Consider the following 27962-nt stretch of genomic DNA (forward strand, 5'->3'; position numbering starts at 1 on the left):
ATTTCATCACCCGCAATCCATCGGCCAGACGACTTCACGCCGCCATTCAACAGTTCACCCTCGCGCGTGTCGACTACCGAGAGGCAGCATGCTTGAAGGCTCTGATTCTATTTCGCTCGGAAAATTCCAACCTCTACTCATCGCACGAAATTCTGCTGCTTCAAGATCAAACCATAAGTCTATTGCACGAAAAGTGCGGTGGAGTCAGGTTGGGACACTTACTGCTCCTACTGCCATGCATAAAATCAGCAGCGAATCCGAAAACCTTACAGGAGATGTTGTTTCGGAAGACAGTGGGCGAGGTCGCAATAGAACGGCTATTGGGCGATTTGATGAAAACTTAAAATAGAGTCATTGGTCATCGTAAGTGTTTTCTCTTCGGATATCATTCTAGTCATGTAGCGCAATAAAATGGATGTGATTTAAATGCATTTTTATGGTAATTCTTAGATGAATAGAAATAAATTATTCAAACAAATCACTCTTTTTCTTCTTTCACGGTTTTGACGCAGGACTTTTTGTGTTTGAGGATTTCAATAGATGACAGATAAAGAACTTTTCCACAACTAGGGCATTCGAATCGCTTTGAACCCGGTTTTTGGTGGCTACTTGTGCTGGAACCTTCAGTAGGTGGTATAACTTCCGGAGGGCTCGCTTTGCAAACTGCAAGAATAAAAGCATTCAGCATGTCATTTTTTTTTGAATTCATACATCAAGATTATTTTTTCATACAGTGACAAAAAACACTCACTGATAAATCATAGTTCATTCAGCAATGGATTCACCAAAATTTAAAATTAGTGCGTCATTAGAAGTGTTGTCTTATATTCTTTGAAGAGCACTGGCAAAATTTTGACGGAAAGATTTGAAGACTAACAAATTATAAAAGAATAGTCATTCAAGTCATCGTGCAAAAGTTTGGGATCACCAGAACTTAGGGATGGTACACAAATTATGTCACGCTAAATTTGGACTTTTTTGACCCCCTCTGTCACGTTTTTTGTATGAGTCCTTCGAAAATTTTGTAAGGCTTGTCACGCTTGGCTTGACCCCCTCCCCCCCCCTTGCAGCGTGACGTAATTTGTGCATGACCAGTCTTCAAAAAATCACACTCCAAGAGCTGCTGAGATTTAAAACTCACAGATCAAGATCAATTGCGTGCGCTTGTTATATTCCAATCCAGGCATGCATTGAATCATGCGTCTTGTATGAGAGGATTGAATCCCAGGAATCAATCCTTGAGTTATTGAGATTATTAACATAAATCGAGTAACCCTTGATTTTCAAACAAGAAACATTGTGTTTGACAATCCAATTGAGTATCCTGTGTGCTCATGCTTCTGATTCGTTTGATAATATTTGTATTTGTCCACAAAGGATCATTATAGTTTTGTTCTTCACAATTTTTACATTACTGTTGGGACTGTCTTAAGGAAATTGGATTGTGTTCGGTGCAGTGTTTCATGTCTTCGAGATTATAGTTGCGACCATTTGAAAGCTTTGATTCATTTGTTTTTCTTTTACAGGGAATTCTGCTTCCTCAATCCACACAAATGTCACTATTACAATGCTTATGAAGCTTGGGATTCGTTTCTGCGGAGCAGGTGGCATTCATACAAGTTATATTCGTTATTCTGCGAAGAATATGCTGCAGCAGAACAATCAACAAGAATTAAACCACCACCAGCTCTCAAACATTTGTTTATTAGTTCAATACAATTTACCTCCATCTGACTTAGTGTCTTAATGGAGAAAGAAAATTAAATGGTTAAAATAACGACAGTCACAATAACGTGATAAAGGCGACCATTATAAACAAAAAAATGTGTAGCAATAATATTGATTTTATCAGCTTCCTTCCTTAGCTAACTTAACTTTAAATTTAGGCAGAAATTATAACAAGAAGGATTCGTATTTATTTGTCATGGTTTATATGGAAGGGTTGTTTGTATTTTCAAATGCACCACTCGATAATAATTTATCTTCTTATCAAAAAATTCTACGGGGAAATGGAAGTACAAATACTCAGAAGCTTAGGTTTCAAATGAACAGGATCGATATAAAAATCAAACTTATACACACCAGTAGTATGTAACAAAGTCGTCATTTTGTATAAAATTTCTTTTGTCATGTAACAATTTAATTCGAATTCACTGGTAATATTCCTAACAATCACTTATTGGTAAGCAGGTTATTGCTCTTGGACAGTTCGTTTATAAACTATTGGCTGCTACTGCCACATTTGATCTTCTCCAGCATCGGTCGTCCTTCAAGCGAAATAATAACAGCTTTTCTGTTCCGGTTCAATCAATGCGTGTGTATGGGGAATATTTTTCATTACTGAAAAGAAATCCTAAATATAGCGATTAACAATATCCAGTAGACGACCAAACATGCGCTCTTTCACACAACCGTTTACACGATCTCACATTCTCAAAAACAATGACAATTCGTTCATGACGATTCCATCCTGGGATTGAATCCCAGAATAAATCCCGCTCACTGAGATCGGAAAAAATTAAGATTGGAAACGATCCTGAAAATTGAGATGAATTCAAAGCATGCTTGTTCAAATCTCAGAGTAAAAAGATGATCTTAGAAGACTGTGCATGACCCCTTACTTAGAACACTCAATTTTGGCAAATCATATCAGTAATGTTCGCAGTGAACCCAAAATTTTGCACGGGAATGTATCTACTACATAAGGGTATTGTACTTACCCATTTTGTGTTGCAGTTTCTGAACTCCAGTCAAGTTGTACACACAACTGCAGTTATTGCATTCCCAGTCATTGGACAAGATATCATCCAACATTTGCATGCTCCAATCAGTTTCATTTATACTGAAATCAATATAACAATTAAGCAAATGCATACAAGTTTAGAGGAGGAAAAACCCATTACCATCCATAGATAATGTTCTCCGTGATATGGACGCCACCTTTCGTGTCGTTACCAATTGGTTTGAATTCCTCGGCAAATGGGTTTGGATCGACTTCGAGAGTTTGATCGTATGATGGACCTTTGTACATTGTCTTCACGTCAGCGGGAAGCATCCGCTTCAAAGTGTAGCAAACCTCTGTGTTCATGAACTGCGCCAAATCGTGCCACAGCTCATAGTTCATCTGTTCAATCGATTTTTCTCGATCAGCTCTGGAGAGGTCTTCATCGGCTGTATGAGTTAGGACTATAAAATCAGAAGAATCAAGTTAATAACTCACACAATCCAAAATCGATCTTAATACAAACCTTTCAACTTCTCTGCCAACATTTTGTTCCACAGTCGTCTCAAGTTCGAAGCCTTGTACAGCAAAGTTTGACCACTTTCTGGAGAAGGAAAATCAAGGCATAACCAAGAATCACATATGATCCGAGAAAACGTTAAATTCGTGTCGATTGTATGCGCAAACAGAAGAAGCGTTTGGGCTGCTGGCATCCTTAACGTGTTCATCAGATAAGTTTTGTTCGTTTCCAGAAGCGTTAGGTAGCATAGAATTTGGTGTTTGGAGCTCAGCGGCTGCCGTGATTTGTACAGTCCAGATTTTTCTATTATGTCATCCTCCATCAATTGGAGAACTTCAGTATTGTTTCCAAAGTATCCCATTGGATGAAGTGAAACGTAAGGTTTGGTTTGGGTGTGGAAAAACTGCTCTGTGGGACTCTGTGAAACAAGACATGTATTAGAACAATTTTCATTGAGTAAAACAACTGTCCAATACCTTGCAATAATTGTAATCATCTGCAATGGCGACCTGTGGGTACAGCCCACTGACCAGAATCAATTTCAGGGTCATCAGATCTCGATAACTGCAAGCTGTGGCCCCGGACACTAAATCCTGAATCTTTGAAGAATCGTGACTCAATCGAAACTCCACATCCCTTATGTCGACTTTTCCATCGTCCTCCTCGCCTTCTTCTAGACCCCACGGATCCGATTTCAGCAGTTTTCGCTTCCTGGGTGCTTCCATGCGATGAGACTTCCGCAGCTCTTTCAGCTGTTTCAGCTCTCCATGTCGAAGAGCACGTTCAGCACTGGTCATACTGTCTGAGTTTGCGTTTTCCATGAGACCACAATCTTGCAGCAGGTCCTGAAATTGACGCCTCAGTTTGGTGATTTCGTAGAACCGTTGCTCCTCAAGGCCTCGCCTGCGGCACCAACTTTTGGAACTTTCCCGATGTTCGTCTCGTCTGTACTCGAACCGGTTCTGCTTCAGCTCCAACCACTCTTTGTATGCATTGAGCAGCGTAATGGGATCACCATGATCGGATTCGAACGATTTCCGAGCGCGCTGGAAGATATTATTTAAAAAAAGACACGGACACCGTCTTCAGCCATTTAGCTGCACAGACTGTAACTTAACACTAGACAACGGACAAGCATGCTCCAATGGCACAACCGTGAAACATTCCTGTCGAAAAGTTTCAATGGCTGAAACGGGAATCGAACCCGCACCTCATGACACGATGCGATTAAATGCGTGACGACACTAACCGCACAGCCACGAAGCCCACAAATTTATTATTTATTTATTATTATACAAATTGTTAGGGTCCGCGGCTACAAAGCAAAGCCATGCTGAAGGTGTCTGGTCTGATTCGATTCCCGGTCGGTCCAAGATCTTTTCGCAATGGAAATTTCCTTGACTTCCCTGGGTATAGAGTATCATTGTACCTGCCACACGATATACGATTGCGAAAATAGCAGCTTTGGCAGAGAAAGCTCTCAGTTAATAACTGTGAAAGTGCTCATAACACTAAGCTGAGAAGCAAGCTTTGTCCGTAGTGTAGAACTAGCCCTCGTGCGTTAAAATACACTCTAATAAAGATTTAAAAAAAAAAAAAAAAGCTTTGTCCGCCCAGTGAGGACGTAATACCAAGAAGAAGAAGAACTGTTGATAAACAATCAAACTACTATTGACAAACAACTAAAATAAAATTAACTGATTTCGGTTTTTCATTCAACTGATTTCAAAAATCAGAGGGGGTTGTGTACAAGACACGACCGCATGACGTTAACTACGCCAAGTGATTTTTTGCATTTAAATTTTAATCGATTTTCATAGTGGCAGCCTTCCTTTAGTTGAAACTCTAACATAATATCGTGACGGTCGCAACATTTTAGATTTTCAATTGACACCCAGTATATTGCCGTAAGACGTAGTTAACGTCAAAAGAAGAATGCGCGAAGAAGCAGAAATTGGTCTGCTTTTATAGTGCACTAGCCAACCCAAAGGAATCGTGGAAGACAATATGAACGAGTTTGGTTGCGTAAGAAAGGGGTCGACATTTTCCCAATTTTCGACAGTCTATCGTCAAAAATCAAGTTTTCTCGATTTGAGTAAAATGTTGTATAAATTTCCGACCGATTGGTGGGAAGTGTTCAAACCTAACACTTGCCGCGTGCATACAAATTTTGTATATCTTTGCTCAATGAAAATATCATTCAAGTTATTTCCGCGTGCGTTCTAGTTATTCCGCTGGTTCTCCCGAATCCCCGATGAATTCCCCGAACCGCCGTGTTACCTGTTTCCAGTGCTGTTAAATGTCAAAAATTTTGAAAATTTAAAATGATTATAGCACTCTTCCAAGCGAAATATCGCATCAGCAAATATTGTCAACCGATGGTAGTTCGGAAAAAGTCACCGGGAAAAACATTTTCCGATTACTTTTTTCATGGGGAAGGATGATATTAGCAATATTCAATTGTCTAAGTCACGTGATATTTATGACATTTAACAGCTCTGCCTGTTTATGCTAAAAGAGTGAAAGTCTGGCTGTTTGTATAGAGGTAGTTCAAATAGTCAGGCTGCTATAAAAGCTGAACTCTGTAAACTTTGTAGTGATACCTGGTCATTCTTCCATCGTTCGAAATGACTTGGCTGATGAGCTAGATCGCAATGGCGATTGCATGACTTCATTGGCCCTGAGCCAATTATTTCGATTTGGAAGTGCTGGATGAAGCTTCAGACGGCAACTCAGCACAAGCAATATTGGAATAGTTTAGACTCGTGTCATCAAACAAAATTGTACATTACTGAGCCATCTCCAAGCGTGGCGAGGTATTCAGCAAATCAGTCAAAGCAGAATTGCAGTCTCTTGTTCAGAGCGTTGACTTGCCACTGCCGACTCAATTATCACATGACAAATATTCAGCGTGCTGACTTATTTGTGTGTAACTGTCCAGTTTTCGCGCAACTGCAATTCCGATTAGGTTGTTGGTAAACACTTATTAAGTGAAACTGAATTTAGAAGCCTGACTCTTCACGACATTTTATTATTCTTAACACGCTGTTGTAATGAGCTATAGGCTCTCTTTACGCTCATGCGTTTTGCAGAGCCCTTTTAGGCGCTGCTTGGACCCAATGGGGTATGGAGCTACATGCTCTCATTTCTTTTATGCAATTTCCCTTTTAAACGAACTCCACTCCTATTTCCTCCCATCTTTCCCTTCCTTTTCCTTCCCCATAGGCAGGGATTGAATCCTGAGAAAATTGAGATAATCTCTCACGTATCGCTCTCTGTAACTATCATAACATGCTGCACATTATGAGAGACTGTTTATCGTATACTGCTACAACTTTGATCATATTGGGGGGATAGTAGTGCATGATAAAACACCTCTAAACATGCTCCAAGCCTGGGGACACTATTGCTATTGGATGTTCGTGGATTGCTTATCGTGCCAGTAAAGAAAAACACCTATCCCCAACGGTAAACAAGCGAGAAAAATGGATTTTATCATCGCTCTCTCTTTGGGGCTCACGCTCACTGCTTCCATTTATCAGACTTGTTACACCTTGCGATACAATGACGATCGTGGACCGTAACAGATGTGATGTTTTTCTTTGCTTGCTTTGATCGTGCTTCATACTCAAATGAGAGCGAATTCTGCAATGCCTGCCCATAGGATAGATCACGACATAAAAATTAACAAGGCAGGCTCTTCACTGATGTAAATATCATGTTTGATTGTAAACATCTGACGTCACTCCTATCGTACCATATACCTTCCGGACCACTAGATCATTTTTTTCGCAAATTTGTTCGAGGTAGATAGGAATGACGTCGTCAAGTAGCTGTCAGTTTTCGGAATATATCACCTTCTTAACCTTCGGGCTGTCGCGCTGTTGTACTTTGTACAACAGTTGTGATTTATATGCTATAATTTTGCAACAAAGATATCTATCGACACCAAACCAAAATGTATTCCTCAAGAATCTTCTTAAGAACAATACTTGACAGTTTTTATTTACAGTATGACCCTTTATAATACGGTAAAATCATCAAATGTACGTGGAAGTCGCATAATAATGAACGCACTATGTACGGTTCGAGGAAACCACAGTTTGAAATCGTCATATCTCGAAATCCAGATAATACAGAAACTTGGGGTCTTTAGTAAAGTTGTTCTGGAGGTGAAGCGCTATCTGATGGTACCTCATTTAATTCGGAATTTAACCGCTAGGTGGCACTACTGGGCATGGAAGTTTTACTTTTGTTTTGCAGATTTTTCAGGATCCTGACCATTTAGAAGGATGTCGTCTTCGGCAAAGTTGTTTAGTAAGTTAAGGACTATCTATTTTCGAGCTAGTTGATTCAAAATTTTACCACTAGGTGGCGCTAGTGAGCATGAAACTTTTGTTTGCAGATATCTCAGGAGCCTGACCACTTAGAAAGATGGTGTCTTCGGCAAAGTAGTTTGGTAGCTCAAGGGCTATCATTGTTTGAGCCAAGAAATACGATATTTTGCCATCAGGCGGCGCTAGTGAACATGATATTTTTGTTTTGCGGATACTGTAGAATCTTGACTTTTTAGACAGGCACCTTTGGCAAAGTTGTTCAGAAGCTCAGGGACTATCATTATTTTAATAAATCTCTAACTTTAAGGATTAAACAAAGAAAGAATTGGAGCTACTGAACAACTCTGCCGAAGACACAATCTTTCTAAGTGATCAGACTCCTGAGATATTTGCGAAACAAATGTTTTATGCTCACTAGCGCCGCCTAGTGGCAACATTTTGAATCAACTAGCTCAAACAATGATAGTCTTTGAGTTACCGAACAACTTTGCCGAAGACGCCATCTTTCTAAGTGGTCAGGATCATGAGATCTGGGAAACAAAAGCTTAATGCTCACTAGCGCCGCCTAGTGGCAAAATCCCGAATTTCTTGGCTATAATAATGATAGCCCATAAGCTACTGATCAATTTTGCCGAAGACATCATCTATCTAAGTGGTCAGACTCCTGAGATATTCGCAAAACCAAGGGTGTTGTACAAAATACAACGCGCGACTACTCGCGTTACAAAAATTCGCGCGACGACCGAAAGGTTAAATATAGTACACCGTGGGATAGATGATGAAATAAGCTCAAATATGGCGATGACACAAATCTCCCAAATGGCTTGCAACGTGCCTCTGGAGCCGGCCTTCACAGTGACGAACCATTCATAGTTTGTTGAATAATCTTTTTACGTAACATTCCCACAGATATAACGATGATATTTGTAGTCAAATTAATTTTTTAAAAATAAATAAAAGTATTAAACGAGCTCACCAATTGATCTTCCATCCAACTGAGAAATCATTCTGGAGAAATATAACAGTTTTGCTTTCCACGAAAAAAAAACGCTCTGATGACACGAACAATTAACACGATTGCTTGGGCTTCCACGATGAACTGCCCAACAAAACGCGCAAAGGTTTTCAAATTCACTTGAATTTGCCGCTGATTACATATACTTTGAGCTACATCGTGACATAAAAATAGTATGAATAGACTTAATAATGATTTTAAGATAAACATTTGAACACCTAACTTGTCTGAAATGAGCAGAATATAATGCACTGATTGTGCACTAGCCACCTTGTAACAGTCAGTCTATGCTATTTATTTATTTATTCGAAACACATCAACAGGCAAATTGTAGCCCCAATGATGTCTAAAATATATATAAAACAATCAGAGGACAAAAACTTAACAAAAGCACTACACAGTCAAGAGATAAAACTTAAATTAAACTCTTCGTTCGTCAAAAAATGCTAAAAACCTTCGGCGAAGCATCTCTCGGGTGGTATTGAAGTCGAACAATGATGCGACTTTATTGAACACTCGCTGCAACCCACTAAGTGCTCCGTGAAGTCCGTAGTTGGTTCGAGTTAGAGGCAATCTCAGCATGACGCTGTTCCGGAGGGAGCGTGGACGGGCATTTAGATGGACTCGCTCCAGGATTGTCCCACAGTCAATACGACCCAGTAAAACGTCTGCAATTGTTAAAGCTCTGAATGTGTCCCTTCTGTTCCGGAGGAGGTCCAAGTCTATCAATCGGCATCGACTCTCATAGCTCGGCAAGCGGAATGGATCTCTCCAAGGTAGCTTACGGAGTGCGAATCGGAGAAATCGGCGTTGAACAGATTCGATCCTTTCTGCGCCATTATTATAAATAGGACTCCAAACAGCGGAACCATATTCCAACGTGGAACGCACGAGAGAACAATAGAGTGATTTTAGACAGTATATGTCGGAGAAATTCTTGGCGATTCTAAAGATGAATCCCAAAGTCGTTGACGCTTTACTGACGGTATACGAGATATGCTGTTTATACGTTAACTGTGAATCAAGGAACACGCCCAAATCCTTAATGTGATTCACACGTTCAATTTTCGTGCCAAGCAAACTATAATCGAACGTGATTGGTTGCTTTTTTCTAGAAAACGTGATGATGGAGCACTTGGTGGGGTTAACCACCATTCCATTCAGCGAGCACCAACTGGCGAAACTATCAAGTTGCTGTTGTAGGTATAAACAGTCGGCAACGGAGCATATCCGTAAAAATATTTTCAGGTCGTCTGCATACGATAAGCGGGGGCCTTTGATAACGAGATGAACGTCGTTGAAGTAAAGCAGAAAAATCAGTGGTCCCAGGTGGCTTCCTTGTGGTATACCGGATGTAGCGTGAAAACTGTCGGAACTGCAATCGCCTATCACAACTCTTAGCTGACGATTGGTTAGGTAAGAGCCGAACCAGCTCAGAAGATTACCGCAGACGCCAAATCTGTCAAGTTTGGCAATAGCAATATCGTGATTCAACTTGTCAAAAGCGGCCGACAGGTCAGTATATATAGCGTCAGTCTACACTCGAGCGATCATACTGTCGGTAATGAAAGTGGTGAAGCACAGTAGATTAGTGGTTGTTGAGCGGCCGGCGATGAATCCGTGCTGATCGGAATCCAGCAGGTGCTTGCAATGAGAGAGCAAAGGTTCAGTGCGCATCGTACCTTCGTGCTGTGCGTACACGAATTCTCTCTGCTCTTGGAAGTTTTCTTAAAAACTACCTAAAGCAATAAAACAGTACTTTTCAGTGCTAAAATTAAAAACGGTACTTTTCAGTGCTACTAAAACAGTACTTTTCAGTACTATTTTTTCTTCTATTGATCCCTTTACGATCCTTGTTTGGACCCGTGCCTTCGATTTTTCGTTGGACCCGTTGGCGAAAGCTAGCGGTGGTAATCCTTCTTGGACACCGTCTTGGGAAAAAACCTTTCGAAGGTCACGTCTTCTTTCGTTTATTAATTAAACATGGTATCAACAACAAACAAAAGGAAGGGTGAATCTCTGAATTCACTACTTCCTTCCAAAAAAGTGGGTTTTAAAACTGTCACTACACGTGGCAAGAATGGAAGAAAGGACGCTTCCCCGGAATGCGAACTTTCTTCCAAGGGTGAAACGAATAATTGTATCGAAATGAGCAATCAGTTCGATGCTCTAGACAAATTTTCCGAACACCAAATCGAAGTAGCCTCTAGCCCAGGCTCTTTGATTCAAGTGAGGAAGCAAAGAGTGCCGCCTATCGTGGTCAGTTGTTCCGAATTTGGGGGATTTAGGCAGGAGATGTTGAACTCCATTAGGGGAATCAAGGTATCCTTCCAAATCGCAAAGAAAGGAGACTGTCGCGTTTTGCCGGAAACTCTTAAAGATCGTGAGCTTCTTCTCAAACATCTTGAAGAGAAGAAGCACAAATTTTTTACTTATGACGACAAAACTGAACGTTTGTTCAAAGTTGTCTTGAAAGGTCTCTCAAGTGACTATAAATCACCTGAAGAGATCAAAAATGGAATAAATGATTTACTTGGATTTTCCCCAGTCCAAGTAATCATTATGAAAAAGAGAACCCAATCTGGCATTGTTCGGAAAGGGCTTTCTCAAGAATTTTATTTAGTTCACTTTAACAAAAAAGAACTAAATAATATTAAAGCTTTAGAAAAAGCAAAACTTTTGTTTGATGTCCGTGTGACATGGGAACATTTCCAGAAACCTGGAGGAAATTACCAGAACCCCACTCAGTGCCGTCGGTGCCAAAAGTGGGGTCATGGTACAAAAAATTGTCGCATGGATGCTAAATGCATGATTTGCGGAGGTTCTTCTCACGCCAAAGATGTCTGTCCAGTGAAGGAAGATACCACCAAATTCATATGTTGTAATTGCGGGGCTAACCATAAGACCAATTTTTGGAATTGTCCTTCACGCAAAAAGGTCATTGAGGCTCGTGCCAGGCAGATGAAAGATAATATCCGTTACGATAACGGTCGTTTCCGGAATTTGCCTGGTAGAGTATCGAACAATGCTCATTTTTCAGTTAACGATCGCTTGATCATGAATCATACCCATCAGGAAGATCATAATCATGCTCATTCACAAACTAATTTTAATCCGTCGGGTAGCCGTTCGAATCTTTCTATTTCGAATGTATCTACCCACGGTAAATCCTTTGCCGATATCGTAGCAGGAAATTCGAACTCCTCCCCTGTTCGATCCATGGATACCCATTCTACTTGTTTCAAATCAAATGGAAAAAACCCTACCGCCACAGGTAACTCCGCTTCTTCGTCTACCGGAAATTCCAATGGGAAATCACATGACATGTCTGCCTCTGATTTTAATTTTCTAACTGAACAATTGAATCTAATGATTGATGCAATGTTCAAAGCCACCACTATGACTGAAGCAGTCCAAGTAGGTGTAAAATTTACAAATCAAATTGTTATTGGATTACGTTTTTCTAATGGATCCAAATAATAATTTAAATATTTTAAACTGGAATGCTCGTTCTCTGAATGGTAAAGAGGACGAGCTGTTTAATTTTCTTACGGTTAATAACGTGCATATAGCAGTTATTACCGAAACGTATTTAAAACCTGGATCTAAACTCAAAAGAGATCCTAACTTTTTTGTTTATCGTAATGATCGACTTGATGGGGCATGTGGGGGAGTTGCAATCATCATTCATAGGCGTATAAAACATCAACTGTTTTCATCATTTGAAACTAAAGTTTTTGAAACTTTAGGTGTTTCTGTTGAAACACAGTTTGGTAAATATACTTTCATAGCTGCCTATTTGCCTTTTCAATGCTCTGGGCAGCAAGTTAATTTGCTCCAAACTGACTTGCGTAAATTGACTCGCAATAAGTCAAAATTTTAGGGGGGTCCGTAGCCTAGAGGTTACGCTTCCGCTTCATAAGCGGAAGGTCATGGGTTCAATTCCCAGCCCCTCCACAAAAAAACCCGTCCAGTCACCAGAAGACGCCGCACGGAGGACCGTGCTTTGGGGAACACATCCATCATCCGTCAGTATCAGATGGTGACTGAGACAAACTGACCCTCTTCGCAGGCAGCTAGCCTCAAACGACATAGGAACACGGCAAAATGAACCCCACCGCGCAAGAGCAAAGGACTATGGCATATGGAAATCGATTGGACTGAACCAAGGTTGCCACATATACAGATTTATCTGTATTTTACAGATTTTCTCGAATATGTTGTGACCAAGAATCTGTATGTACAGATTACAGATTTTGTAGAAAATTACAGATATATAGATTCTGTATACAGAATTCGGCAGATTTATACAGATTTTTAAGAAAAATGGGAATTCCTATTTTTAAAAACCTTAAAATTTATTCATTGATGTGACAATTCCGCAATATAGTTACAAGTGATTGATATTTTCATGATTTTTTGCATAATTTCAACTTCTATCCCAATTTTAAGGCATACAGATTTAAAATACAGATATTTTGTTCTAGGATACAGAAATACAGATAATTGGAGGAAAATATACAGATTTAAATGTGGCAACCTTGGACTGAACAGCAGAGCTCTCTCCTACCTGCTCGGTGCGAGAGTAAAAGAGTAGAAGAGAGTGAAAGCAGATGTAAATATAGATTAGTTAAAAATAGATCTGTATCGGTATAGTGGATACAGATGAACTGATTCCGGCACAGCAGTGGCCATGAGCACGGAGTGCCTTAAAATAAAAAAAAAAAAAAAAATTCAAAATTTTTTGTCATTGGTGACTTCAATGCCAAACATCGGTCATGGAATAATTCTCAAAGTAATTCCAACGGCAGAATTTTATTTGATGAGTGCTCTTCAGGATATTTCTCAATTCAATACCCTGATAGCCCCACTTGTTTTTCCTCTTCTAGAAATCCATCTACGATTGATTTGGTCTTAACCGACTCTAGTCATCTTTGTAGCCAACTGATTACTCATGCTGATTTTGATTCTGATCATGTCCCTGTTACATTTCAAATATCCCAAGAAGCGATTCTCAATCCTATCAGCTCCACTTTCAATTATTTACGAGCCGACTGGAATATATATAAAACGTATGTTGACTCCAATCTTGATGTTAACATTTCTTTAGAAAATAAACTTGATATTGACAATGCTCTTGAAACTTTAACAAATTCCATTGTTGAAGCCCGGAGCATTGCAATTCCAAAATGTGAAGTAAAATTTGAATCCGTGATTATAGACGATGATCTTAAACTCTTGATCCGTCTTAAAAACGTGAGGAGAAGGCAATTTCAACGCACTCGCGATCCTGCTATGAAAATTATATGGCAGGATTTGCAGAAAGAAATCAAGAAACGTTTTGCTCAATTGAGAAACAAAAATTTTGAAAATAAAATTTCTCAATTGGACCCTGGCTCTAAGCCCTTTTGGAAATTATCGAAAATCTTGAAAAAACCTCAGAAGCCAATACCGGCACTGAAAGAGGAAAACAAATTATTACTAACTAATTGCGAAAAAGCTCAAAAACTTGCTATGCAGTTTGAAAGTGCGCACAATTTTAATTTAGGACTTACTAGTCCAATTGAAAATGAAGTTACTCAGGAGTTCGAAAATATTCTCAATCAAGAGAACGTTTTCGAAAATGCCTGGGAGACTGATTTGGAAGAAGTGAGAACTATTATTAAAAAATTCAAAAACATGAAAGCTCCTGGCAATGATGGAATTTTCTACATCCTCATCAAGAAACTTCCAGAAAGTAGCTTATCATTTTTAGTTGATATATTTAACAAATGTTTTCAATTAGCATATTTTCCTGACAAATGGAAAAATGCTAAGGTTGTTCCAATTTTAAAACCAGACAAAAATCCTGCAGAAGCTTCTAGCTATCGTCCAATCAGTTTGCTTTCCTCCATCAGTAAACTTTTTGAAAAGGTTATTTTGAACAGAATGATGGCCCACATCAACGAAAATTCAATTTTTGCCAATGAACAGTTCGGATTCCGCCATGGACATTCGACCACTCATCAACTTGTACGTGTAACAAATTTGATCCGTTCCAACAAATCTGAAGGCTATTCTACTGGTCTTGCTCTTCTAGACATATAAAAAGCATTCGACAGTGTTTGGCATGAAGGTTTGATTGTAAAATTAAAAAACTTTAATTTTCCAACATACATTGTTAGAATAATTCAAAGTTATCTGTCAAATCGTACACTTCAGGTTAATTATCAAAACTCCAGATCTGAAAGACTTCCTGTAAGAGCTGGTGTTCCTCAAGGCAGCATTTTGGGACCAATATTATACAATATTTTCACATCTGACTTACCTGAGTTACCTCAGGGATGTCAAAAATCTTTATTTGCGGATGACACAGGCCTCTCCGCCAAAGGACGAAGCCTGCGTGTCATCTGTAGTCGATTGCAAAAAAGTTTGGATATTTTTTCTTCATACTTGCAAAAATGGAAGATTTCTCCTAATGCTTCCAAAACTCAACTAATAATATTCCCACATAAACCAAAAGCTCTTTATTTGAAACCTTCAAGTAGACATGTTGTCACGATGAGAGGGGTTCCAATAAATTGGTCAGATGAAGTTAAGTATCTAGGGCTCATGCTAGATAGGAATTTAACTTTCAAAAATCACATTGAGGGCATTCAAGCCAAATGTAATAAATATGTAAAATGTCTCTATCCCCTTATTAATAGAAAATCAAAACTTTGTCTTAAGAACAAGCTGTTGATATTCAAACAAATTTTCAGGCCAGCCATGTTGTATGCTGTACCAATATGGACTAGCTGTTGTAATACCAGGAAGAAAGCTCTGCAGAGAATTCAAAATAAAATTTTGAAAATGATCCTGAGGCTTCCTCCCTGGTATAGTACCAATGAGTTACATAGAATATCCAATGTTGAAACATTGGAACAAATGTCAAATACAATCATTAATAATTTCAGGCAAAAATCGTTACAATCTTCTATTGCCACGATAAATGCGTTATATGTTTAGGTTAAGTTAGGTTAAGTATATTAAAAACGTTTTTTTTTCTCTTATAAGCAGGTGAAATCAACTCACCTGTAAAAAAACTGAACTGCTACGGCAAATGAAATGTTATATGTTGTTAACAAAATGTTAATTAAATCTTAAATTTGTTTTACCAAATTAGGATGATAGTGTTGTCAAATAACACAGAACACCTAAATATAAGAAAAAAAAAAAAAAAAAAAAAAAAAAAAAAAAAAAAAAAAAAAAAAAAAAAAAAAAAAAAAAAAAAAAAAAAAAAAAAAAAGAGCAAAGGTTCCATCACAACAAGCTCGAATAACTTCGACACAGCACTCAAGGACGTAATACCACGGTAATTATCCACGCCGCGTTTCCTTCCTTTTTTATGCACCGGGAACATGTTTGCCACTTTCCAACAGGAAGGGAAAATTCCGGAAGATAGAGATAATCGGAATAAACAACAGAGCGGTGCAAGCAAATTTACGATATGCTCTTTGAGAAATGCTGAGGGAACTCCATCTGGTCCAGGATGGTTGGACGATTTCAACTGCGAAGCGGCCCTGGATACAGCATTGATATCCAAATCAAGACTCCCCAAAGCTTGGCCATTCATGGGGACATTGTTGGCTGCACAAATGACCTGATCAGTGCTTATACTTTCCCCGCTGAATACGCTGGAAAATTTGCTAGCGAAGAACTGACAGATTTCCTGTAAGCATGACGAGGATTTGCCATTCCATTCCATCGAAGAAGGAAAGCCCGATTCTTTGCGCTGCTCATTTACGCACTTCCAGAACGATTTTGGTTTGCGTTTAAATTTCAGTTCTATGCTCCGCTGGTACTGCAAAAAACAGTGACGACTGACACGTTGGTACTCGTAGTTGACTCTCAGGTAGTAGCTTCGCAATGAAGGTGTCCGATTGCACTGCGGAACACGTTTTTGTCTCAAGCATCAAAATACCGTTATTTACTTAATTAAGGGTTGCTGAATCCATTGCCGTTTTCAAAAATATCACAGCACGTCTAGTTTTTGAGATATTGGCTATTGAAAATGCAAAATTTGACTATTTCAGCCAACTTGCATGCAAGTTTGCCAGCTTGTAAGGAAATTTATTCGCTGAATATGCCACAGAATTCAAACTTTATGTGTATAACAATACTTATCAACAAAGTTCATAATACTATCGATGCTCAAAAGTTGGTTTTTGGTGTTTTAGGAAAGTATTGCATTTTACCATATAAGATAAACAAAGAGTTTTGTATGGAGACTGCAAACATGTTGAAAAAATCGATTTAGACTAAATTTTATCGTGCAATTTCAACCAAATTATATCTAAAATGAAAGTTGAAGTCCTGTTTTGCATGTTTACTATATTGGATCGCAAAAAAGTTTGAGTAATCATACTTCAAATTTCATGTAAACATTACTAAAACCAGTGTTTTATACTACTTTAGCGACCTGTAGCTAAAAATTGGGGCCCAGATAGCCGTAGCGGAAAACGCGCAGCTATTCAGCATGACCATGCTGAGGGTCGTGGGTTCGAATCCCACTGGTCGAGGATCTTTTCGTAAAGGAAATTTTCTCGATTTCCAGGGCATAGAGTATCTTCGTACCTGCCACACGATATACACATGCAAAAATGGTCAATTGGCATAGAAAGCTCTCAGTTAATTAAACTGTGGAAGTGCTCATAAGAACACTAAGCTGAGAAGCAGGCTTTGTCCCAGTTGGGACGTAACGCCAGAAAGAAGAAGAAGAAGCTAAAAATTGTGACGTGCTGGGGCATTTCTGAGAACGGCATCAGATTCAGCGGCTCCAAATCTACTAGAGATACATAATTGGGTTCTTGAGACACGCAAAAATGTCATTTTTGTTACGCTGTGTTATTGGTCGCTATTTTCTGCATGCAATTCAAACGTAAATGACCCATAGTTGTGGGTGACCCGTAATAGTGTATCCATTTTACATCTCTACTCATGATAGTGTCTGTTGTCAAGCCTTCCTCATGTCAAGCCTGATATTCGCCAACGAAGCGCTCCTCTAGTGATCTCATCACCATTAATTCTACCAAAACGAAGTACATGGTCGCAGGTAGAAATAGAGGGTTAGTGGTGTTGAGGTGAAGATGAATCGAAGCCAAACCTTAAAGTTTTAAGAGCACAAATCTGGAGAACCAACCATCCGTTTGAGCTGAAAACTTAATCGATTGGTCACTAGCTGGTGGTGACCAATCGATTAAGTTTTCAACTCAAACGGGTGTTCGGTTCTCCAGATTTGTGCTCTTGAAAATTTGAATTTTGGCTTCCATTCATCTTCACCTTAATAACGTGGAACTGTTTGATGGGGATTGGGAGGATAGCAACTTACCTCACATTCCGGTTCTCGATATGCACGATTCGTAAACGGCGACTGTACGCTGAGCGTTGCGGCCAAGGTCAATACCGGTTGCAATTGTTGGAACACACACCCCATCAATAGCATCTTACCAATGCCAATATCAACGGGAATTCTCGCCAATGCTTTGCCCAGTGGAGTCAGCTTTTCGTCGACTGTTAATGCTTCCTATTTCAAAGAAATGTCATTATTCTTAGGTCAGAACGATATAATTGAAATGTAAGAAACTTACATGATGCTTCAAATTCATGATGGCATTTTCGATGTTTTCTGCCGGGGGTGACTCGATGAACGGGAACATTCGAGCATTTGGTAGACCCATTGAAATCATCTGCAACAACAGTGACTCCAGCGGAACTTTCAATATCTCGGCCGTAGTGTACGACTCGAAGTCGTAGAATTGCTTCTCCGAGTACAGACGGTAGCAGATGCCGGGGCCAGTTCGACCAGCACGTCCTTTACGTTGCTCTGCGGAAGCCTTGGATATCCAGAACTCTTTCAAACGCTGCATTTTGGTGGTCGCGTCATAACTCATCTCCTTAACCTTGCCCGAGTCGATCACGAACCGGATGCCATCGATGGTCACCGAGGTTTCGGCAATGTTGGTCGAAATGATACACTTTCGAATTCCATCGGGTGGGTAGTCGAACACCTTGTCCTGTTCTGCGATTGATAGTGTACTATGCAGTGGTAGAATAATCCAGTTCTTGTTTTTCTCCGCATACTCTTTGGCTGCATCTACGATCGAGGTGATTTCATTTAAACCGCTTAGAAATATTAGAACGTCACCTTTTTCTGTTGGGGGATATTTCTGGTCTATTAACTGCAAGATCTGAATATATGGTTCTGGACTAATGCGGTCACTCGTCTTTTGTTTGCTCTTACCACTGCTAGTGGTAGGCACATCCTGTATCTGAGGCATGTAATGTAATTTTATCGGGAACAGTCGCCCAGGAACTTCGATAATTTGTGCCTTCTCTTCGGCAAAGTAATCGCCAAATAGTTTGATATTGATAGTTGCGGACATAAGAACCAGTTTTATATCTGGTTTTGCTCGCATTAAACATTTAGTGATGCCAAGAAGAAAATCTCCATGCAGATGTCGCTCGTGAACTTCGTCCAAAATTATCACCGAATATTGCGAAAGATTCTCCTCAGCAGACAATTGTCGCAATAGCAAACCTTCCGTTATAAAAAGGATATTTGTTTGAGTACTCTTGCTTCTCTCAAATCGAATTTGGTACCCGACTTGTGTTCCATATTCGCACAACATCTCGTGAGCAACTCGCTTAGAAAGCGATATACACGCAATACGCCTTGGTTGCGTACAGGCAATCTTTTCGTATCCTGCGTGATAAAGATACTGTGGCACTTGTGTAGACTTACCGCAACCCGTATCTCCTGCTAGTATTACGATCTGTTCATTTTTCACCGCAGCTACAATTTCATCGCGATGGCTAGCTACTGGGAGATTGGCCTGAGCTTTACGAAGCTTTCGCAGTTTGTTAAATCTCTCCTTCTGCCTAAAATCCAAGTAATGCACTACAATCTGTAGGAACTGTTTTAACTTTTGTTCAGTGATCCTCCCGCTTTGGTCAAAGTGTTGCAGCCGACTGTACAACTCTTCAAAAGGTACCGAAATTTTTGTTCCAGAGCAGAAAGCCTTCTCGTATTGAGTCGGCGATGGTTCATCAACCACACGGGGAGCAGTGGGATCCGGCGGAACCGGTAGAATACACTGCCCTGATCGCTTCAGTAGGGCTTCGTACTTGTTGAGGAACAACCAAAAGTCGTTTGCATCCGTGACCAATTGATCTCTACTGCAGTAGCCAAGTAGAACCCGATTCAGAGAGCTTTTGTGGTCCAAAAAGGAAAAGTTAATCAAATTGGTTTCACCCTGGTTCTTTTGGGGAGATTTCAGTGCTTTGGGTTCATCGTACTTAATAGGGCACTGTTTCGAGTAACTAGTACCTGGAAGATCCTCTTCAATTTCAAACGGTTTTCGCTTTGGACTTTCAGAAGGAGATCTTTCACGTTTCATGGTATAAGAAGTATGTCGCTTTTGAGTTGAATAACTTCTTTCCGGAGTTCTAGAGCGAGAACGTTTTTCAGACGATTTGAAAGACGTGAAGTGCCTTGACTGCGTTGATCTATCATCATAGTAGCGAGAGGAATGAGCAGACCGCTCATCGTTATCTCGTGCATGTCGGTCTCGGTGACTCATATTCTACAAAAGAAGAAGCACTAAAACCGTAAAAAGCTGTTATTTGTAATATGCTACGCAGAGCTATTCAAAATGAATTGTTTCGCGAAAACGGAAACTCGCAGTTTAAAATAAAATGGTAAAATTTGAGAGTTGAGAACTGAGAACTGAGAATTCAACGGTAATTCCTGATCGAATCTTAGTTTTTTCCAGCACATGAAATTGAAAAATTCTTGTCCAAAAACTGATTATTTGTCAAAATTATAATTTGGAAAAAGTTGACTCTTAAAATATAGGGTTAGGTTAAAAAGCAAGGTTTGATGGCAGTTGAAGAATTTCTCTTAAATAACAACTTTAAAATATTAAATTGTGGTGAAACATCGTGTAATCCGGAAATGACCTCCATGTTCATCTATCTACTCACGTTCCTAATGATTTAACTGAATCTTTCTGGTCTGTGATATTAGTTTCCGTAATACGGTGCATCAAAACAACGCATGGTTTCTATTTGAACGAAATATATTCTAGCAACAAAACAATAAATTGCTATTTGATATTGCTATCGGTGTTTTCCAATCGAAACTAGATGTTCATGATTACCGTTCGATAATTTTCTAACTGCTATGATCAAGACTAGAATAGGGGATACAAATTTCGAATTATCCAACTGACAATCCTACAAAACACTGGTTGTTAATAGAATTATGAAAAACGACGATTTTTACGAAAACAATTCTAAGATACTCAACTTAACGAACGTACAAATCGATATGAATATGTCCACCTGGTGGACTGTTGCCTATATATTTATCTGGTCTCAGTAGATAGATATTCTACGATTAATGTATATGTTTTTATTATTTAACTCTTATATTTGTTTGAATGTTAAGGCAAAGAGATGTGTTTCCAAGTGTAAACTATGCTGTCTAAGTGGAATAAAACTCGAATCGTTTAGTTAACGTTTTCCTACGGTTCCTAAAATTGGCTTGAGCAATTGCTGCATTTGTTTCCGTCTGTTATTACGATTAAAAATGTATTTTATATGTTAAGTGTGATTATTACGAAAATTCTCAAAGTACTCGCACTGACTACCGTGAAGAAAAAACGTTCGATCTATCTAAAATCCGCACCGAGTTGGCGTGGAAAACAAATGCACGAGCAGTTGAATAATTACACTTAAATAGGGCGTAAATATGTCTGTTAAACGTTCTAACGATAGATATAAGTATATGTAATAAAGAGAGATAAAACGTTCGCTACTCACTATCCCTATCACTAACTTTTAATAAATAGTTTTGAACTATGTCAATCTTCTGTTAATGCTATTTTTGGTTCAATATGTGGCTTATTAACTACAACCGTTAAACTCGACTAATATTCACTAGATTTACGTTTCTTCATTGAGTTATATGTTTGATTGTAATTGATATTATCAACGCTTTCCATAGCGTTGATTATAAATATTGTATAGTTTATTTTCGCTCATCTACTTGTAGTACGTAACCGTTGCCGTTTAACTGTAAAATATTTTGTTGCATGAGTATAAGTAACGAGGCGTTCGACTACCTATTTCAGCTTTCTTACGATCTTTTAGGTCCAGGGCAAAAAATTACTAAAGAGAATCGTACCGATTACGGCATATCCTACAAAATATAGTAAAATGACTAATTGTTTCACATTCATCGTTCTAACGTCCAAGATTTCGCTTAGCTCGACGTAATTTTCGACGTGAGCACATGGTTCGGTACCATCCTGGACCTGCTTGGAAAGCTTTCTGATGACTTGCCTCCGAATGAAGGCTTTATCGCCGGTGAAGTATTCGGCAGCGAACCAATACAGCACGGGACTAGACGAGGCCAGCATCCGAGTTGTGACCTGAACGTGGACGAAGAATACACTGAACAGTGCTAGAAACAACGCATGAGCTATGAACACGAACGCCAGTCGATCGTAGTTTCGCATGCTCTTGACTTGCTTCTTGTTGAGTCTGAATAAACCCAGCCGGGCGCAAAAGTCCCAATTGTCGTGGATGTATTTGAACGAGTTACTCACTACTAGATAGATGGCAGGTAAGGCAAGAAGAAAGTTTGGTAACTGTTTCAACTCGTAGTATTTCATAAATCCTACATTCCAATAGTGGCTTTGTACGTAAGAGTAAGATAAAGGCAAATAGTTTGAGCACCAGGGCGACGATTCCGCTGTTTTATTGCCAGCCAGCACTAAATCGTGGGCGATAGCGTACGCCTTAACGTGCGGTGGGAAGCTAAACTTCTGCTCGAAGCAAAAGAGATAGTAGCTGTACACTTGCGCTATTCCATAGTGGAAGATAATGATGATCAGGATCGAGAAAAGCTTCGATCCGATGCAGATGATGTTGTGGAAAGAGTTTTGTGACAGGATTCGACGCATGTAGAAGTACAGTAAAAATCCAATGTTGAGCATTCCTAGAATAAGAGAAAAACATAAATTTGCATCCCTCACAACACTTACTCTAGATGATTTGGGTCATTGGCATAAATCGGTCTGGCAAAATGTCCCTTGACATGAAAGATTTTTGGCAAAACAGACACTTAGCATAATTTCGAAATATGTGAAAAATTGTGGTCATTTGGCATAACAGGCAATTGCCATAACATCGAACCGGTAACGGTCATTTGGCATAATATCATACTACAGTCAATTGTCTTCAACCAGATATTGAAGTAACCATCGAGTTTGGCAGATATCGAGTTCAAGTTATAAAACACAAAATTAGTGCAACAGCATTTCAAGGGATCATCGAGGAAGCCATGAAAACCATTACCTTCAAAGGTGGGATAAATACAGCCTGAAAAATTTGCATGTAGGGTAGATGTACCAATAGTGGAGGTATTAAACACGATTGAACTTCATTTAACCACCTAAATTCAAGAAGCGCAAACAATGTACAATCTCAATGTGACTGTTATGCGGTTAAAATTGCCAATGTGACAACACAACTTGGTATTTTTTTCGAATTTTCTAGAACAATCTCACAAATTTCATTAAGTTGATCGAAAGTATTTGCCAATTGATGACTCTCCCCGGTATTAACTCAAAATTGTCAAAAATGTCGAATGTGACAAATATACAGTTATGGGCAGAAAAGTCTTACCACAGACAAACAGACGTCACACTCTCCCCGATGTCCATCGACCACCTTTTTAACGGCCGATTCAAATATATGGTAGGTGGCCAATCCACCACCCGCAGCGCTCGCATCGTTTTTGTTCGCGTTTGACGTTTACACAGTACCGCCATCTGTTGGTCCATCGGCCAAACACACCGATTTTAGCATTGGGCGTACATGTAATCATGACTATGATTTTGATCGGGATTTGTTCTAAGTGTTACGTCTGTTTGTCTGTGGTCTTACTTTGTTCTGGTCATTTGTTACAAGAAAAATCAATGTTTTCATAATTTATGATAATCTACTCATATTTTCAAATTCATATTATTTCTAATGACTTTTATCAAGAAAAGGAATTTGATGCACCTCAATTCAACAGTGTATAATGATATTTGAATAAAATTCATTCAATCAGTCTCAAAATTGCGGGGTGCTCATCGTGCACCGTCCTCCCATAAGCTGTTGATGGTTAATGAATTCGAAGATTTATTCTGTTTGATTCTCGTTGACTAAGGCCTGAAAAATAACGTCAATGTGTGTTTTTATACCAGATATATTCAAAAACTGCGATTTCTGGGTACTGTGGGGAACAAATCTCGATCATACAAAGTAAACACTCAATCTAATCTTATTAGCGTGTTTAACAAACTTCAAAAGAATAGGAAAGCTTTTAAATAGTGGTAATAGCAAGTGGTTTTTATTTTCCACGTGTTTGTTATGATTTTTTAAACCTTGAAATAAGCCCAAAACACACATATTTAATTTGAAGCATACTGAAATCTTTATTAAATGAGCTGAAAATTTGACCAGACAATGTTCTAAGCATGAGCATTCAGAACACTGCTGACCGGAAAACTTACAGACATTTTTTAAACTATGAACAGGTCTGTTACATATGGTTTGAAATTATTCCATATAACCTTCTTCTTTTAAACAGCTAGAAATTATGCCAAATGACCTATACTTTTTACACGGTAAAAAATTATGCCAAATATCCTCTATAAGGACCTTATGACTTCATGTTCAATGACCGAGACCCCATTACACTCATTCTATAGATTACTTACCATTCGATCGGCACAGGATGCTCAAGCTCAATGGCACCGTAATCAGTATCGAATTGATGTCGTCGATACATTGTGCCATCACGGCAAACGTAAGCCACGCGTATAAGCTCTCGGTGTACGGGGCAGTGAAAAAGATCGACGCCGGATTGAAGCAGAACAATATCACGGCCAGTTCGCTTTTCTTCTTGTTCCCGAGGACCATGTTGCTTAGCTTGTACAAAGCTTTCGCTGCAAACACGAAACACACCACGTTCAGCAGTACGGCTATGACGAGGGACAGTTCTCGATATGTCAGCAAGGAGGTGTTCCCGCCCAGGATGCTGGTAAGGATTTTTATGATGAACGGGAACAACGGAAAGAACGCCAGGGTGTTCTCGTAGGAATAGCCATGCTCGGAGATGTGCAGGAAGTATTGCGCATCCCAACGGTGTAACCCTCCGAGTAAGGCATTCACCGAACCGTCCAGCTTTCCCGGGGGTGCTTCCGGGTCACGGGGAGCAATGAACACCCCCGCATCGTGATCTGGGATCAAATGGTTCGATATGATTTGCAACGCTATCACCAGAAGCCGGCTTAACAGGGCCAGAGATGTGATCGAGATGTGTGAGGTGGGATCGTGATTTGCTGCTGCGTTTATCGCGGTAGAAGGCATTTGCGAGGAAGATTGATTATGATGCTTTTGACTTAGATGGTGCTTTTTGCTGGTGTGTTGCTGGTCCTTCGAAGGGGTTATTGTTTGCTGATTGTTGCTACTTTTGGTCATTTTGGTCGATTCGTTTGGACTCACTCACAATTAAACACTTGCACTTTTGGTTCACATTGACTGTCGGATTAAAGTACTCCAAGGACACCCGATTGAATTTTGCAGTTGGATCCTAAAACGGGAAGAACAATTTACAAATTTACTGTTATACATTGTTGTAATTCATATAGGAAATTGATTAAAAGCAAGATATAAACGTTTTAGGATCCAACGCTTATATTAGAAATAAATATCTATCCTAAAACTACAGAACAACTACAACCGATTCCATCCATCTATGTATCGAATTATTATGCAACGTGTCCTTAATTGAGTGCAATCAACACCCCAGAACAGTAGGTGCAAAAATAAAATCGTCTTCAAATCATATTTCTTGCTTCACTTCCCGACTCCCATTCCCATCATCGCAGTATAAGAAGCATATATGCTATATGTATCTATAGATACACTGATCACACAATTATAGGTCTCATGAAGGTAACGAAATGTTCAGTCCTATCCGGTGCATAATTCGACATTGATTCTTCATAAGGATTTATCTACATTGCTCACTTGGCATTATTTCGGAAAACTGACCAGAAAGTTTAAAGTTTACTTCAAATCTTCTATTGTGACAGCCATGTTTGGATTCCCACATGTTTCACTTTAAGCCCTTATGAAGGAACAGTGTCGAATAATTCATAGAGATAGGGGTTTATTTACTGCCGAACAGAGACTTTGATCATTTTATATAATACACCTACAGTACTGGACAGAATAAAGTATGCATTGGTCGTTCTTCTTCTTCTTGGCATTAACGTTCCCACTGGAACAGAGCCGGCTACTCAGCGTAGTGTTCTAATGAGCACTTCCACAGTTATTAACTGAGAGCTTTATTTGCCAAACTTGCCATTTTCGCATTCGTAAATCGTGTGGCAGGTACGATGATACTCTATGCCCAAGGATATCAAGGAAATTTCCTTTACGAAAAGATCCTGGACCGACCGGGAATCGAACCCAGACACCTTCAGCATGGCTTTGCTTTGTAGCCACGGACTCTAACCACTCGGCTAAGGAAGGCCCCAACGCATTGGTCGTTCTTCCATACAAAATGGTCAAGTTAGGAGGTTTGTATCTCGGATCCTATATGTCCGATTGACATGAAATTTTCACCGCAGCTTAAAAGTAACTTCAAATTTGCTAGGCTAGAAATTCATTTTTTTATAAACAAATATTTCAGTTATCACAAATATCAAATATTGATAAAAATTACAAAATTTTGAATTTGAAATAAGTTTTAACTTAAAATGTTTGAAGCAATATGTTCTTCTGCAAAAAATCCCAATTTGATGAGCCTTAGCCGAGTGGTTAAAGTCCGCGGCTACAAAGCAAAGCTATGCTGAAGGTGTCTGGGTTCTATTACCGGTTGGTCCAGGATCTTTTCGTAATGGAAATTTCCTTGACTTCCCTGGGCATAGAGTATCATCGTCCTTGCCACGAATGCGAAAATGGCAACTTTGGCAAGGAAAGCTCTTAGTTAATAACTGTGGAAGTGCTCATAAGAACACTAAACTGAGAAGCAGGCTTTGTCCCAGTGAGGCCGCAATGCCAAGAAGAAGAAAGATATTATGCTTTTATGTGCAGATTACGACGATAGAAATTTAATTAAAAAATAAAGTTCGATTTTGGCAACATGAAATTTTTGGACATGTTGTCGAAATCGAACGGGTGCTGTAATTCACAACCTCCAGCCTACTGACACCGCCCATACAACCCAATTGAAAAATAACGAGCAAACATCTCTGGTTCCTAATGGGAAATGGTTCCCACTGACAGCTCAATGTTTGTAAACAAATAACCGTTTGAGGAATAATAAACGATGATGGCGAAATCTTTTTCTTCGAAAAATTTCTTTTCCCGAATAACAACAGTTATTCGAACAAACAAACGGTTGCAAACTATTGGATTGCAGTACAGCAAGTCAATTTGGGTTGAAGTGATTAACTAGAAACACATTTTCGTATTGGAGGAAAAAATCCCTAATATGATTAGGCCATTGTACGTTGTTGCTCTTGAGTTTGATGGTGACCACGAAAACATGGCTGCCTAGCACCGGGTTGACAACCTCCGGATCATTTTTGATTCATAACCCTGGGGTGACTCAAAATTGTGCACTGTACGAAACGCGCATCGCACAACAAAACAGTGAGATAATTTTTGGAACAGCAAAACTCACCTCGTTTCTGGTCCCTTCCCGCTTGATCGGTGTGGTATTTTGATCTGTTTCCAGCAAGATAATCACTAGTTGCTAAACGGAGCCATCACTCAACCGAATCCGGGCAAATTTAATACAATAAAATGGGAAACTTAGGGGAAACTAATTTTTGCAACACAGACGTTCCCGACCAACCCGGTGCTAGGCAGCCATGTTTTCGTGGTCACCATCAAACTCAAGAGCAACAACGTACAATGGCCTAATCATATTAGGGATTTTTTCCTCCAATACGAAAATGTGTTTCTAGTTAATCACTTCAACCCAAATTGACTTGCTGTACTGCAATCCAATAGTTTGCAACCGTTTGTTTGTTCGAATAACTGTTGTTATTCGGGAAAAGAAATTTTTCGAAGAAAAAGATTTCGCCATCATCGTTTATTATTCCTCAAACGGTTATTTGTTTACAAACATTGAGCTGTCAGTGGGAACCATTTCCCATTAGGAACCAGAGATGTTTGCTCGTTATTTTTCAATTGGGTTGTATGGGCGGTGTCAGTAGGCTGTTCCCGACATGTTTTGATGGTTTGACAGCTGGAGTGAAAATTTATGGCTGGATG

The 27962-nt window shown here is 39.4% G+C and overlaps 2 protein-coding genes across 7 annotated transcripts in view; one reads left to right on the forward strand and one right to left on the reverse strand.

Moving 5' to 3' along the window:
- Positions 1 to 478, forward strand: part of LOC5569939 (nuclear receptor subfamily 2 group E member 1) — a 53962-nt gene extending 53484 nt beyond the window's left edge. For all 3 annotated transcript variants that reach the window (XM_021854500.1, XM_021854502.1, XM_021854501.1), the window contains one exon: positions 1 to 478. In XM_021854500.1, coding sequence (XP_021710192.1) covers positions 1 to 344 — 344 coding nt within the window. In that variant the 3' untranslated portion in view covers positions 345 to 478.
- On the reverse strand, positions 417 to 27564 carry LOC5579330 (probable ATP-dependent RNA helicase DHX34). Of its 4 annotated transcripts, none has more exons than XM_021854496.1 (8): positions 27367 to 27564; positions 18203 to 20197; positions 17944 to 18138; positions 3719 to 4288; positions 3249 to 3660; positions 2904 to 3186; positions 2721 to 2842; positions 417 to 663 (listed from the first exon to the last, which is right to left on the reverse strand). In XM_021854496.1, exons 2-8 carry the CDS (start codon positions 20192 to 20194, stop codon positions 479 to 481), a joined length of 3759 nt encoding a protein of 1252 aa, XP_021710188.1. In that variant the 5' UTR covers positions 20195 to 20197; positions 27367 to 27564; the 3' UTR covers positions 417 to 478. The 4 variants fall into 4 exon arrangements, with proteins under 4 accessions (XP_021710188.1, XP_021710189.1, XP_021710190.1 ...); XM_021854497.1 differs by having other exon boundaries at positions 437 to 663; positions 18203 to 20214; XM_021854498.1 differs by lacking the exon at positions 417 to 663 and adding an exon at positions 2034 to 2340.
- Positions 27565 to 27962: the final 398 nt, after the last annotated feature.

The sequence above is a fragment of the Aedes aegypti genome, chromosome 3 (genome assembly GCF_002204515.2).
Source record: "Aedes aegypti strain LVP_AGWG chromosome 3, AaegL5.0 Primary Assembly, whole genome shotgun sequence".
Lineage (NCBI taxonomy): Eukaryota > Metazoa > Arthropoda > Insecta > Diptera > Culicidae > Aedes > Aedes aegypti.